Raw genomic sequence first — 15,576 nt, forward strand, 5'->3', positions numbered from 1 at the left:
TTTTCCGATTTACTTTGGATCTCTCATGATGATCAGAGTTCGCGAGGGCCAAAATTTCCCTCTAATAATAATTCTGGTTGCACCAAGTGCGACTTCTAATTGTATCACATGCAAGTTTTAATTTTTTTTTCGCTGTTTGAATCCATGATTTTAATCTATTGATTGCATTGTTACAAACATCGTGTGCGAGTTCTGATAGTATCCCTAAGAGTGTGTTTGGATGAAAGAATTTAAAATTATGAGAAATTTTAAATTTTAAGAATTTCAAATACTTCAATTGAAATTCTTTTATTTTAAAAATTTTGTGTTTGGATAAAAAAATTAAAATTATGACGGTGAAAAAAATGAATGAAAAAAAAGAAGATAAAATATGATTGGTGTACTAATTATACATGTTCCTCCACGCTCACACCCAATCGATGTTCCACGAGATCAGGCAATATTTCTTGTTGCAGGAGATTGTAAGAAGAAAATTTTTATTTCTCACATTTTAGAAGGAAATTGAAATTTCAGATTTTTAGTTGTTTAAAATTCTGTTTTAAAATTCCAAAATTTTAAATTCTTCACAAAAAAACATCCAAACAATAAATTCTAGGTTGCAGCAATTCAAATTCTTTGATAAATTACTTTCCTTAGTTAAAATTCTCTATCCAAATGCACTCTTAGATTTAAAGTGCAGTTACCTTTGATTTTTTTTTTTATATGTATCAATTTGTTCACCCAAAATGGAACTCGTGTTTAAAACATTTTTATATTTATTTTAAAAAAATATATGAATTTAGTTTTTAGTTTTAAAAAATCACACACTCCCTACGTTTAATAATGACCCTTTTCTGCAGTAAAAAAAAAAAAAACAATGATCCTTTCTTAGTATAGCTTTGATAATTTAAGTAAAAAAAAATTCCCTAATTCTTAAAACACCCAAGATATGGGAATCTTGTCCCACAGGGCACCATTAAATCAACGTTGTCAAATTACTATATTTTTTAGGAGTAATGCTACTTCAACAATTTATTATTTATTATTTAATATGAAGCTTAACTGCGTTATGTATGTCTTTGATTTAAAACTGCATCACATTTCATATTCTCAGCAAAAAATACAAGTATTAACTACGGGGTTTGGTCATGTGGAAGCGTTAGTAGATAGTAAACTAAAGTTACAAATTTCTTTTCGGAGAAATACTTATATTTAGCGTTTGACATTATTTTGAACAAAATTGTATTCAAAGAAAGATACTTCAGAAAAAAAAATATATATATTAACTACGGGGTTTCGTATTATTGCTTCCGAGCACCAATCTTATTATTAAACACGGATGTGGGTACGGGTCTCAGATACCAACTAGATCTTGTGCATCTTCATTTCCAGATACAAAGATGAAAGACATGCTTTGCAAAAATTATTTCTACACTCATTTTATGCTTTGTAAGAAGATAAAACATTTTTCATAAATTGGGTCAATTCCTACCTCTTCTACTTCTCATGTCACTGCTCAGTTCAATTTACAATCTTAGCTCGTGCCGTGACCATAATCAAACAAACTACGCGGACCTATCCTATGTCAACCGTCAACGCGTTCTTCTAATTGCTTATGTGCATTATGAAACCTATACAGAAGTTATAATTTGCCTTCTATGTTGTATGTTGTGAAGAATCCTTTCTGTACAGATTACCCTCACTCACCAAAGATATATCTTCAGGAGACAACGTGGTACATCTGCTCAAGTAATGATGAAAACCACGTACCCTGCATTGAAACGTGGTTGAGAAACTATTAAAGGAAGCCTGGTTAACTTATAATAAATCAAAAGGCTTAAAACAGAATTGATCAACATGCACTACCTTCCTCTTCTATTCTTTTCAACTTCTTGTGAAATGCGGGAAGCTTCTGACCTCGTAATTTCGCGTAATGAAGATAGATATTCATTGAATGCACCACCTTTCAATGCCAAGGATATTCTTGCAGGAACAATGGATTGGATGGCTTTGAACTGAGATGTTTTGTTTTCACTGCATTAAAGGCTACCATAGTAAGGTTTGACATCGAGACATGCCCAAAAAAGTTGTAAAAAATTTACCAGAAAATTTGTCACGAGAGGAATTGAGTATTAACTAGAGATGAAAGGCTACCTCTTCTGCGTACTATTTATTGGGCTTTTCCACTCTACTTCCTTTCCAGTATAGATAACTTTGCTTTTTGTGAGATCCTGTCCGGATAATTTAATGGCGGAAGCCAACATCTCAGAAGTAATATCAACACAATTTGCACAACCCAACTTTGATGCTTCATCTGCTATAAGCTTAGCGTAAAAGCAAAACCCATGTTCAGCAACAGTGGACGTCATTATTTGTTCATGATACCAGCTAGATGTGGCTTCACCAGAAAGGAACGTTGAAGGTTCCATAATATCCTGCACATACATTTATTGTCAAAATTGAGTGCCAAATACACAGAAAAACTTCACAATATTCATTTCAGTTATAAAATGCACTTACACGTTTATGAAATAAGTCAGCTTCTGAAATTAGATTGTTCAGCCCACTAGCAAGTTTAACAACTTGAAAAGCACCCAGCTGTTCCGAGGTAGCATGCTGTTTTAAATCCATGCGACGCTCACGAAGATCTTTCCACAATTTTTGTATTTTTTCTGTCTCTGTTAATGGATTGGACTGCAAAAACATTGGCTTTGCTTTGAAATCCACACGACTGCACTCATCCATCACATTAACAATTGTTTCTATATGTTCATCTAGAACATCTTGCAGAACCCCTTTAGGAGAATGGTCTGAAATTTCAGTATCCAACAAATCTGGATTTTGCGACAATTTTGTTAAGCGCCTTCGAACACAGAATGGTTTCAACTCATTATTCACAGAAACTTCCTGATCCTGAGGACCAACAAGAGGGCCAGAAGACACTGCTCCAGAAATTGACTCCGTTCCATTTTCAATTTCAGTCTCAGGAACAAACGTTGATTCTGGCACACAGGATGCATCTAATGATTTACATGTTTCATTTAAGCATGTATCATCAGCTGTTTCTGAATATTTAAAATGTTCCTCCTCTGAATGCTCAAATTCAGAACAAACCAGCTTGCGAAGTGTTGTGCTGGGGTAGTTTCCATTTAATTGAAGCTCAGAGGGACATTCATTATTTTCTTTCATCAATTGTCTTGTATTAGCTTCATCATGTGTGTCTACAGGATATCCATTATTTGAATCCTCATCCTCAGAATCAGAGGACATGACTACAAGTTTCCTTCGACCATTTTGCCGACAGGATGTAAGCGGGGAATCAGAAGAATTGGCAAACTCAGAAATAGCATTATATTGAATTTCAAGCTCGCTGTAATCTGTCAAAGAACTATTTCTCTTAATCATCTCCACCTTCTTGGCCTCTATATAATCAGCTTCCATACACTGCACATTTAAATCATTTTTCTGTTCATCTGTGTGAAGAAGCTCTGTAACCAACCCTCTAGAAGTTTCTTCCATTTTATTTGTTGATTTGGTGATTTCATTCTCAATTAGTTTGGATATCTCTGAGGGGAAATCCCAGGGCATAATCTTCGGTAGTATCTGATGGCCAAGCTCAAGATCAAATGGAAGCGAGCCATAATGTGTTTGTGCCTTTCCATCTGTTCAGTAAAGGGGAAATCATAAGGTTTTGCAAGCCATTGCAATGGCAAGAAAATAAACCGGATTGTAAATAATATTATATTCCGACTATTAATTCCTAAGCACAAATATAATAGCAAAAAATTAAAAAGCTTTTAGTGTTGTTAACTTGTGGAAGGGTGGGGGGATCTACCAAAATGGAGTCAAAACAGTTAAAAAATGGGGAGTGAAAGTAAAGGAGAGAAACCAATATTCACTAGCAAGATTTTCAAATGAAGTAAATAACACTGGTAAAAACAGGTTATTGCACTAAAATACTAGGTGACTACAACAAACTACTTTCTTAAATACTTCACACTACTTAAAATCACTTCCTAAACACATAACACTTCTCTAAATCATGTCCCAACAAACAGTGAAAGGTCAAGACACAAAAAAAAGTGAGGTAAAAAGGGGGAATACTGAATACGTGTTGATGCTGATTTTAAAACAAACTTTTTCAAGACATATCAATCAATAATCATACAAACAAAAGCAATCTGTTTTAGGAATAAATAAATAATGGTTCGATTAATTTCACTGCTTTTCCTAGTTCATTTTACCCTTAAATATGGCCACTCTCACCTTTTAAATATTATTCCATATTCAATAAATGCATACAACAAAATATTTTCTTAGATGTGTATATGTTACAACGTACTGCTAACACAAATTAATAGTCTAGAAACACAGAAGAGACCAAATGCTGTGGGGTATACCTTTTTGAAATCTTTTACCCTGAAACCAGAACTGAAGATGCATAATGGATTTTCGGATATCTCCATCACAAGAATGTATAAACTTCTCCAGTAAAAGAGGATGGATGTTGACTCCCTCAGTGAGACAAACCTGCAGGTCATTCATATCAGATTAATATAAATTTGGACAATTTTATTTTACTGCTTTTGAGTGCAGAGGGGAGGGAAATCCTCAAGAATTGAAGAACATACAGTATACAAATGGCAAAGCAACTCCTTTGGTGATGGCAACACGAATGAAACATGAAGCACATCAAAATTATCTGGCAGGCCAGGATTATCACCTAATTTACAGAAACATGTCTTCATAAATATGAACATCTGAGAAAATCTGTAAATTAAGCAAAAATGCATTATTCTAACTGGTTATCTTACTATTACTGGTCAATATAATTGGCCCCTTTGCAGTCTCAGCAATCTGTTGGATGGCAGCAATACATCCACGATCTTCAGGAGAAAGGATGTCCACATCCTCAATTAGAATTAAAGTTTGCACTTTATCACATGATGCAACTACATTGTTTTTGCCAAGTAACTTCTGTAATGATCCACTGGGGATATGAGCTTCATCATCAGGTATGGTTATCAGTTCATCCACCCCATCATTCACCTCATCAGCAGCTTTACCACTGAACAAAGCCAAAGCCAAGGGGAACTTCGTAGTTTTCTTCTGTGGACTTGCAGTGTTTTCTGATGACCTGAAATATATACGCATCAAATAATATATTATTGCAGTACAAGTTAACAGAAGCTTCTTACAAGAGTAACTTGGTTCTGCTAAAATACAATTGAATCAAGGCATATCATGTAATAAAGCAGTTTATAAATGTCACACTCTTATTTTCAGTTGCATGAGGGCATCTACATTCCCAAGTTAAATAAACTATTGATTTCCTCTGAAATATACTCCCCAAAAAAACAGAACACTCAACTAAGCCAACTAATATTGCAGGAAAGTGAAAGCATATGTAACACAATTACAGTTAGTTAAAATTACTCAGTTCCAGAAGATTGGAAGCTATCGGCAAGCATTGATAGAACAAGTTAGCAAACCTTTTGAACCCAAGTGAACCAAGAGCATCTCCAAAATAATTCCTGACAGCAGTTCCATTTCTACAATCTGATGCATTAAGCTGTTGAGACAACACAAACCGTACTTAAGTGTGACCAAGTTCATGGTTGAAAAGACATATAAGACAACAACGAAAATGAATCTTTTAACAACTAGCAGATGTTTTAAAAGAAAAAAAGATGCTGACGGAAGCTTGAGAGGATTATGTTGTGCACATCTGTTTCTCAAGAAATTTGTATGAAGCCTATACTAGCGACTGGGCAATACAATTAATTGTTTCCACCATACTTTCTCAATGTTTTTAATGACAAATAACAATCTTTCAGACTATCATTCTTCCACTGAGCAGGAAAGACCGATCTTAAATTCAAGGTTAAGAGAAAATAGCAAGCTTCTTCAAGCTAAATCCAAATCTGGCCAAATAATCACTGCTTAATCTTCAGCGATGCATATAAATAATTAAGGTGGTTATTTAGAGGATCAATGAATGTTATTACAAATGTATATCAGTTTAAAAGCATAAATTTCAAAAATATATTAATAAACTTTGGTACCTCTAAAATCTCAAACCCTTGCTCTTCGGCACAAGCATAGACTGCTGCAGACTTTCCACTCTGCAATATTAAACTTATGTTTAGCCACCAATATGAACATGAAGTGTTTTACGCTGGTAAAAAAATACTGATTCTAGCTACATTTAATAATGATAATGCTTTGCAACTATGTTAAAGTTATCCAAGTAAAAAAAACATTGAAAAGGCATGGATAGTAAAGTAATAGATTTTATGCAAATGCAAATAACTTTTGTTGAATTGCTCTCCACAACAAAGACCAACAATCCTAAGCCCTTGATACCATTGTTAGAACTCAGATTAAAGAATTAATAATAATGATTTTCCTAATTATTATGATCATACATAGATAATAGATGAACTGAGGAAATTAAGCTGGAAAAGTAAAATAAAGACAAGTTTAAAATACAATGACTAAACAAATAAAATAGGGATTTGGCTATTGCCAGATTAACCTTGGAGAGGTAAAGGATCATTAATAAGTAATAACCATAACTCTAGTAATAGAAACAGTAGACTTGTAAGCATAGAGTTGTTACTTGGCATTCAATAAGCCACAAAGAAAACCACAAGAATGTATTCATTCCTAATCCTAGCATGATTTTAGAATAGAGGATAAAAGCAGCCACATCTAGAGCGTTTTGGTGCCTTTCAAGTAAAAGGAATGCAACAATTTTCAGTCTCTATTTTGTTCATAATCGAATGGCTCAAGATTTGTGTACCCATGGTTTCATTATTTTTCAATTTTGTTTGATCATCTACATTTTACTTCCCATGGTTTTATGTTGTTTTCAGTGATCAATAAGGCATTAGCTTTTATCTTGATTTAAAAGAAATTGTATTTGAAAAATTATCAAGTCTTAGTTGTAATGCCCTTGATTGTAAACTTTTCAACAACTCACTCTTTGATACTTCACATAGTGACATTTCACTCAACGTCCTTGTTAATCAAAATCCTCTGTCCATCAAAACTCTCTATAGGTAACTGTAGAGTTCTTAAGTGATATGCTACTGAAAAGTAGATGCATCTTGTTGATATAGATAGTACCACTTAATTCCTTTAAGTCATTTTCAATTGTACAATCTCATACATGCATAACCTTTGGATTCCTCTTATTTCAGTGTGATTTGTCTGAAATGTTATATTAGTATGTATCCTAAAACTACTCCACCCATTAGAAACTGACCATTATATTACTGAATAATAGTAGCCTTCAATATATGCATAAATGATGAGCATAGGAGGCAATTTGTGTAAAGAAGTGTATGCAACAATTTTGAAGTAGATTTCCACACACCCCAATTGGTCCCGTAATTAAAAGAACATTCTGCAGGGAATCCTCCTCATTTATATCTTCTGAATCGTAATCACTATAGGAGCATTTATAATCATCATCGTCATCACCAACATCTCGCATGTCACTTTTATCCATGTCAGAGATATCCTTCCTGCTTTTATAACGTCTTTCATGCCATAGATGTAGCCAGTCACGCAAGAAGTTCACTGATTCATCATTACCACACACCTACAAAACACAACCAGAAATGCAGAATTTAAGATAATAGAAAATTGAAAAAAACATGCAACCTTAATTTTTAAAAAAGAAAATTACCTCAACAGCCTTTGTTGGCTTGTATTTGTATGTCCATAAGCTGTTCTCTGCCTTATCTACACAACTACAGTAATAAGATCTCATACTGCAAAGCAGATTCAGAGTACAAGGTTAAACTCACTATCAGGAAATAAACATCCTATGCAAATCTAAAGTTTATAGAACTGAAAAATGAAGTCACGCTGATTAAAAAAAAAAAAAAAAGCAACAGGGTACAATTATTCTCCATTTTACAATTGATAAATTCCAGTGTTTAACTACTTGGGGAACCCAAGTACACCAGACCATACTTTAGTAGGCTGAGAGATAGAGGATCAAGATTGCAGAAATAAATTGTTGTTATCAGGAAACCCTGACTATCGAGATGGGCACCAAAAGTTATCTAAACCCATCTTGCTTTAAGCCAAGAGAAAATCTCAAATAAGCCAATCAGTTAGCGTACATATCTTCCTGGACAAAACATTCTCTTGATTGGATCCAAAAAACAGTCCTGGAATGGCTAGTGAAAGATAGAAACAGTTTAAAACTTTCTATTTTATCGAAATTAAGCAACTTTGATTGAATGCATCTTTCCTAAGTTTGCATTAGTTGGGGGTTGATTTCAGCACAAGTGAAAAAAACACCAGCTGGGAGACTCCTTAATCCTTACTGTGTCATAATCATAATGATATTAAGTTTATGAAATGAGGTATTTCTCTAGAAATTTGGGATTTATATGGAACAAGCAATTTTCTGACTCTCATTCTGTAAGTTTCTGGCAATTAATTTGATTCAATAATAAACAAGCTTTTAGAGCTCTGAGAGGCAAAGGGTATCAGGGAAAAAGTTGGACAAACTTAATAAACAAATAACCAACCGTACACATGACTGACGGCTGTTACACTTATCATCTCCCTAGGTCCTTATATATACATTTTTATAAATAGCTTGTACTTCATCTTATTATTTAACAAAAAAAATCAGATGAACACTAGGAGATATCCTTGTAAACAAGAAATCGATTTGCTTCCTTAAATATATTTTCAATTTTTCTTCAAACATTTTTTTACTCGGATATCTCTTTACCAAGTTATTTACAAGAACTTTCCACGCATTTCATCAAAAAACTGTCCCAGACTGTCATTTATTGCTGAAGATGATGTTCAGCAATAGGAATTACTTACAATTTGCAAATGCTTGAAATGAACATATATATAGGGGCTAATATAATGAGAACAATTTTTATTTTAAGTATGTCAAACTATAAATCTTGATTATATAGCCATGCATGAATAGTCAAGATTAAAAATTACTAAGTAACCACATGACCAAAAAAGTCAAGTGGATTTATATTTTAATCTTGACTGTTTAAATAAAATTTAATGTTTCATCATAATTATATATAATGGGCCACCTGCTATAGCCATGTACTAATGCTATTGCCATGATGATATTGGTGGGGCATGAGTCATGCATGTGCAAACCTTTCTTGAAGAAATCTAATTGGTGGTTCAGTATCCGACTTTCTAAAAATGCCAGCTTGCACTGTTGTAGTAGCAGATTCATCCACCTCCAAGTCCTGAAAACAACTTTTGACCATCAGTTAACAAATAATTAAGACAAAGGGGATAGTATATGTCACCCTCTAAACTAGATTTTGTGGATTGCCTACATACCACAACTATGCATAGAGGGCAGGTAACTAGGGACAGAACTACAGAAGTCATCCATTAAAAATATATGAGAAATGGTATACCAGTTTGGCATCTTCACATGTCGGAGGACATGTTTGCTTTGCTAGTGAAGCTGAGTTTGATGGTGATAGTTCTTCCAGATTTTCTGGATGTATACAAAGTCTATCTGAAGATAAGGAATTCTGAGAAATTGAAGTGCCTGAGGGATACAAGGAACTACGAAGCTTATCAAAATTCAAGGATTCAACAGAAGCCTCCAAAACAGATGAATTTAAACTTTCTGAACCATAGTTCATAGAGGTAGTATTCTCCAAAAACGTCCAGTTTCTCCAGTCAAGGGATGAGGTGTCATCCTGCATGAGCAAATTTTACACCTAACTCAAAAATATGGTGCTACAGAATTCAAAACCCAAACACCAACAGAATATATATTACCCCTCCCCCCCTTCTTGTCATCACATCACATCAAAGCAATAGCAAATCCAAGCCACAAGTAACATACCTGAGTATTTTCAAATACATGAATAGGACCACAGGTAGTCCTTTCATCCTCACTCTTTGTTGTTGATAAATTACTTCCTGAATCAGCCACGTCCTGAACTTTCTTCCCCGCCTTCCACAGTGAAAAAAATGGATGTATCTGCCGTCCTGTGAATATCCTCGAATCTTCCTGGTTTAAAACAGGTTAAAAAAAATAGAAATGTCAGAGATTGTCATGCCATAGTTAAGTGGCACTGGAATTGAGAGTATGGAACCGAAGCTAAAGCCACAACACAATGAAGTTTCAGGCCAATGTCTTCTTATATTTACAGCATTCACGGTTTCGCCCAATTTTTGTTATTTCGCACAATCAAAAACACAAAACAGTGACGTGCTAACCTCAGCAGCCAATTTCGCTTCTAAAAACAAATCATGCACCGGTGCAATAACCCGATCGGAATCAGCTAACACCTGCCGCGAAGTGGACCCCTTGTTAGTCCCATTAGCCGACACATTTTTCTTTGGCGTGGCATTCTGCTCGTAGAGAAAACAACAACACCAAGTAAAATACGATTAGAATTTGAAATCCTCAATTTTCTCACCTTCCCAGCAACACTTCAATTTTACCGCGACATTAGTAAGCACTTGACATAAACCAAGTAGATTTCATAATTAAGGTTTTAAAAAAAATGAAATTTAAATTAAAAAGTTTTAACATTTAAATTAAGAAAATAGAAGATGAACTAACTAACTACCTTGGAAGCTTTTTTTCGAGGAGTTGTTTTAGCCTTGGGTTTCTTCCTCTTCTTGTGATTCTCAGAGTCGGAGTAATCCTCGTCGCGTTCGTCCTCTTTGTCGTTCTTTTGATCAGGCTCCGGTGGCTTGTGAGGGAAGAGCGTCGACTGGACCAGTCGCCGGCGGACACTGCGGCGCGGCGGTTCGGCGGCGGCATTGCAGGAGGGACTGAGGTCGGTGACGGTGGCGTCCATCTGGATGGAATTGAATTGATGAGATCTATAAGATAGGGTTTTGGGATTTGGGGTTAAAGGAAAAGAGGAGCGTGATTTTGAGAGTTGAAAATAGGGTGAGAAAAATTTGGAGGGAAATCGGTTTCCATCTTTCCGAATTTGGAGGGAACTCTTTTCAGTTTTCATTAATGATTGATGTATCGAACTGGCCCACCGTTATGCTTCTGTAATGTTTGGCCCAATCCAAAGAGGAGTAATGTTGTTAGATAATGTTTATTTTAACAGTTCACTGCTCCTGGTACATGTAGCGAAGCATGTGCTTGATGTAGGTTTTTTTTATTTTTTTAACCACAAACAATTTTGAAAAATATAAATCAAACTCACGTCTGTTTTTTTTTCATTCATTTTTATTTTCATGATGTTATTTAAAATATTGCTTGACACATCAATAATTTTCAAATAGCACAATTTTACCTCGGTGTTTTTATCTTTTGCTTCTAGTCTAATTATTTTGCATATTTTTCTTCAAAAGGCTTGCCACTTTAGTAGCTAATTTGTTCTATATAGTGTTTTTTTATTATTATTATTACAGTTTGTTCTATATAGTGCTTAAATTCGTTTGAGTTTACTTACTCTGAATGGTGAGATTAATAATTGAGCTCGCATCAACATTTGTATGAATTAAAATCATCTGTTCTTTCAGACCCAAAAAATGCATCATATGCATTTGATTCCTGCCCCTGATGAGGTTAAAAAGAGACTGGTGGTTCTCAGATTTGCTGACTTTTAAAAAAATAAAAATAAACAAACAAGTCATGTGATTCTGTTCTCATTTACATTAGGTTGCACCCCTAAATTGGACCATCCCAGAGAAAATTGTTAACGAATATCTAAAGAAAGGTATTAGATTTGGCAGAAAAAACAAGATTGTCAATTAACTTAGCATCACAAAAAGGAAAAAAAATAGTAATAATAATAATAAAACCGATTTAGAGCTTCTATACAGATTGACAATAGATTATACCTAAAATTACTGACAGTAGATAAACACGATAATTCAGCAAAGCACCAAATAATATATGGCTAAGCGTGAGAGGAAACCCGAAATCCCATAGTTTTCCAGATTCACGAATCAGTTCAAGAGTACAAAATGAATATCAGCAACTACGATAGACAGGTGCACCTGTGACAAACACAAGTAGCAGGCCAACTATACCCCCCACAAAATTGAGAAGATTACAATGCCACAGGTATCATCAACTTGACAAGCAATAACACAAGTGCATTCGTCAAAGTGGGCAATGGTTTCACCAAGGAGCATGCAACAGAAGCCCCGGAAGAAATGCCGCTAATAGGGCCATTTGCAGGAGAGAATCCTCCTGGAAGCCCCGCTGAAGGCACCAGCGAGGATTTGGGTGATGCTGGACCAGCTCCATCGAACAGTGGTGCTGGTGCTGGTGCAAACACTGTGTCCCTTGCAACGGTTGTAGGTGGAGCAACAAGGGGAGGGAATTCCTGCAGCCCTGCAACATCATTTAAAATATATTTAGAAGGCCATTCATGAATTACTAAATACTGAGTGTCACCAAATTTTCTTTTGGGGGCTAGGGGTGATGGGAGTAGGTTAAATTAGGAATTGCAACTAGAACATCTCTGATGACCCTAGAACAAAAAGCAGATTGTTATGCTTCTTGCCATCACTTTAGTCTGAATTATAATTATAATAATGCCACACGATATCAAACCTAACTAAATTCTAGTTCTGCAAATAAACTCTATATTTTAAACTCAGAATTTGCATACAGTTGCTGACAATATGCATAGCACATAGAAAAAGCATGATGGGTAACCATGATTCACTCTTTGTATCTCTAGCATATTGAAATTTCAGACATTCAAAGTTGTCATCTCCAACACACCTCCCTTGCTCAACCCCATATATACACTGTTTTGTCCATATCACTAGCCAATGTAGGATCTCCAACACATCTCAGTAAATAAATCATCCAGAATGAAAAGTAAAACAAAGATATGCACAATCTATTTAATTTAAATCTTTATAATGGAATACAAAGATTAGTAAATGAATTATACAATGCATTTAGGGTGTGTGCGCGTGTATAACACTAACCTGGACATCGAGGCTGAAGAGAGGGGGACAACCTGCAGGGTGTCAAGAAATGTTAAACAAGCTTCAATTCAAAGACCAGTTAAGCAAAATAGACATTACTAGAATATGTAAATCAGAAAATGCAGCAGGTATGCAGACAGAGGATAAACATACGTTGTTACAATGCTGCCATTAACAATGCCATCATAATTGCAAGACGTAACATTGCAACCACCACTAGTCTGCTGCACTGTAACATTCCCAAGCATAAGGTTGCTGCCTCTACATTGCATGCTGGAGCAAGAAACAGCCAGAGAAGCCGGCATACAGTACAAACTGCGTAAAAAGCAACAACATTAAAAACATTAGTAACAGGCAGCACCTTCTCAAACTCTACAATGCCCGTTTTTCACTTCACACCCAAAAAAGAGATTCGAAGCTAATGGCTAATGCACAAGGGGAAAAGCAATAATAAACTATAAACAGAAAACAAAGAGGTGCTTAGTCAGTACTCAAGGTTTTTGGGTCCACAGCTACATTGCACACAGTGCCCCGCGGTAATGGCATAGCTTCCATTAGGGACAAGCAAGCCAAAATCAGAGGCGGATTTCGGAAAATTCGAAGCACAAGCTGCAACACGAGAAAATAACAAAATAAAAAAAAAAAGTTAGCAATTAAACAGAAAATTATAAATTGTAAGGAAAAAAGAGAGGCAATATTTAATTACCGGGAATTGGAACAGCGAGGATATCGCCATCGTTAATAGCAGTGCTTCCCATGGCATTAACATTCATCAAATCAGTGAGGGTGGTGAAGTACCTAGCAGCAATGGCAGCGAGGGTATCAACGGGGCGAACAACATAAGAGAGGTAAATCGCGGGGAGAGAGTTATCGGAGCCGTTGAAGCACGTGCAAGGAAGAGGAACGACGAGGTTCTGTCCGACATCGAGAACCGAAGGGTCGGAGATGGAATTGGCCTCGCGGAGCTGGTCGGAGGAGACGAGGCCGGCGTAGACGGCGTCGGCGATGGAGGAGAGGGTGTCGGAGGGGCGGGTCTTGTAGTGAGTAGCGACGGATTTGCGAATGCCGTCGACGCAAGAGCAGGAGATGGGAATTTTCAGGAAGAGCTTGGAGGGGAGGATGTGGTGCTCGACGTCGGGGTAGGAGATGTCGATGGCGTTCGCGGTGAGGAGCGAGATGGGGTCGATTTGGAACAGCGACGCCACCTCGGAGACTTTGAGGTCCGTGTAGAGGGTGTAGCCCAGAAGCGCGTTGCATGAGTCGGAGTTCGAGCATGGCTCGATCGTGGATTTTGACGATGCCTGAAGAAGCAGGCAGAGGAAGACAAAGCTCTGCAGAATAATGTGCTTTGGATTTGGCATTCTGGAAGAAATAGAAAGTGAGTGAAGCTAAGCTACTAAACCAGTAACTAATTCTAGGATGTCGGAATCTACAAGGTTTGAGAGGGGTTTAGGGTTTTCTGAGTTTCACGAAAGAATGTTGTGTTGTGTTGTGTTGTGTTGGGGGAGGGGAAAAGCGAACGAAAGAGGAGTTTAGAGTAGGAGACAGGTGTTTTGCATTTCACGAATAGAGCCGCAAGGAAGGACACTGTTTCCTCACTAGTTCTACTTCGATCATAGAGATTTCAACCTTTTACTTGCTTCGCTGGACATCTTTGTCCCTCTCTCTCTCCATAATCATTCCTGTTTTTAAACATGGTAAATAAATTATACATTTCTGTTGCAGGACAGTAGATTGTGATTTGGTTCATTTAAAGAAGTAATTATTGATTTTATGCCGATGAAAATTTCTTTTTTAAAGATGGAGTGCTCCAATATCTTATAAGATTTGAAATGTTTTGATTTAGAGGGTGGAATTTTTATTATTATGGTTTTGTCGGATTGGGAGCACCGCACGATGGGGATGTTTGGGTAATTTAGCAGAATGCTTTCTTGTATTTGCGGACAAGCTGGTGTGGCCCGCATTGAAGTTATATTGGTTCGTATAGTTTGCTTTTTCAGGCGTTTGGGCAAGGAATTTATAGTTTTCTTGCTGCCCTCGTATGCCAATGCCATAGATTATAGATACCTTGGCAAACCACATAGCTAAATTAGCTAACGAGGAGTCAGGGAGTCCCATGATGGAGTCGAAATTAAATATTTTTTTAACACATTTTAATGATTTATAATTAATTAAGGTAATTGTTCAACAAATAAAAAGGTGGTTCATCATCATCACCATTCTAACAAATCTATTCAAGAAATCAATTGTAAATTATGTTAGGTGTCTCTCATATGCAACATACATGTTTGTGTCAGTGAATAGTGGTGATTGTCTAATTTCAGGAATCGAACACCAAGTAGCGGTGGGTATGGATTGAGGCTCACAAACTGACTATTTAGCGTGCACTTTACAAGTTTTAAAATATTCAATTCATCTTACTCTAGTGGAATTTTAGGTGCTTTTTAGCATGAAAGATACAATAAATGGTAGGAATTGTGATTTAACATATTTACATGTCCCTAAAAAATAAATCATTTTAAGTGATTTTAATTGTCATTTCTTCGGGACTTCTTCTAAAACCTTGATGATTGGGAGTGAGAAAACAATATGATTGTTGTTTATTTAAACTCACATGTTGACAATTGATAAAGACCATCTTTGGTTGCC

General features: G+C 36.0%; 2 protein-coding genes across 2 annotated transcripts; both read right to left on the reverse strand.

Annotated features, from left to right (window-relative positions):
• Positions 1 to 1,392: 1,392 nt before the first annotated feature.
• On the reverse strand, positions 1,393 to 11,136 carry LOC100784209 (uncharacterized). The gene is made up of 16 exons (XM_006578909.4): positions 10,584 to 11,136; positions 10,228 to 10,362; positions 9,851 to 10,018; positions 9,411 to 9,701; positions 9,139 to 9,233; positions 7,676 to 7,760; positions 7,361 to 7,588; positions 6,045 to 6,104; positions 5,472 to 5,551; positions 4,794 to 5,116; positions 4,611 to 4,702; positions 4,380 to 4,509; positions 2,500 to 3,641; positions 2,134 to 2,414; positions 1,846 to 2,013; positions 1,393 to 1,750 (listed from the first exon to the last, which is right to left on the reverse strand). Exons 1-16 carry the CDS (start codon positions 10,980 to 10,982, stop codon positions 1,636 to 1,638), a joined length of 3,792 nt encoding a protein of 1,263 aa, XP_006578972.3. The 5' UTR covers positions 10,983 to 11,136; the 3' UTR covers positions 1,393 to 1,635.
• Positions 11,137 to 11,852: 716 nt separating this feature from the next.
• On the reverse strand, positions 11,853 to 14,600 carry LOC100808966 (lysM domain-containing GPI-anchored protein 1). The gene is made up of 5 exons (XM_003523398.5): positions 13,634 to 14,600; positions 13,419 to 13,536; positions 13,081 to 13,242; positions 12,928 to 12,959; positions 11,853 to 12,319 (listed from the first exon to the last, which is right to left on the reverse strand). Exons 1-5 carry the CDS (start codon positions 14,286 to 14,288, stop codon positions 12,033 to 12,035), a joined length of 1,254 nt encoding a protein of 417 aa, XP_003523446.1. The 5' UTR covers positions 14,289 to 14,600; the 3' UTR covers positions 11,853 to 12,032.
• Positions 14,601 to 15,576: the final 976 nt, after the last annotated feature.

The sequence above is a fragment of the Glycine max genome, chromosome 4 (assembly GCF_000004515.6).
Source record: "Glycine max cultivar Williams 82 chromosome 4, Glycine_max_v4.0, whole genome shotgun sequence".
Classification (NCBI taxonomy): domain Eukaryota; kingdom Viridiplantae; phylum Streptophyta; class Magnoliopsida; order Fabales; family Fabaceae; genus Glycine; species Glycine max.

Bases quoted from the DNA above. Each gene is read 5' to 3' on its own strand.
- LOC100784209 (XM_006578909.4), bottom strand. From the start codon at position 10,982: ATGAAAACTGAAAAGAGTTCCCTCCAAATTCGGAAAGATGGAAACCGA. The intron at 7,761-9,138 runs GTTTGCACATGC...TCTGCTTTGCAG, and splicing joins ATTAGATTTCTTCAAGAAAG to TATGAGATCTTATTACTGTA. The intron at 6,105-7,360 runs GTGTGTGGAAAT...TTAATATTGCAG, and splicing joins TAATTACGGGACCAATTGGG to AGTGGAAAGTCTGCAGCAGT.
- LOC100808966 (XM_003523398.5), bottom strand. From the start codon at position 14,288: ATGCCAAATCCAAAGCACATTATTCTGCAGAGCTTTGTCTTCCTCTGC. The intron at 13,537-13,633 runs GTAATTAAATAT...CTCGTGTTGCAG, and splicing joins CCTCGCTGTTCCAATTCCCG to CTTGTGCTTCGAATTTTCCG. The intron at 13,243-13,418 runs GTACTGACTAAG...CTTTTTACGCAG, and splicing joins TGTGGACCCAAAAACCTTGA to TTTGTACTGTATGCCGGCTT.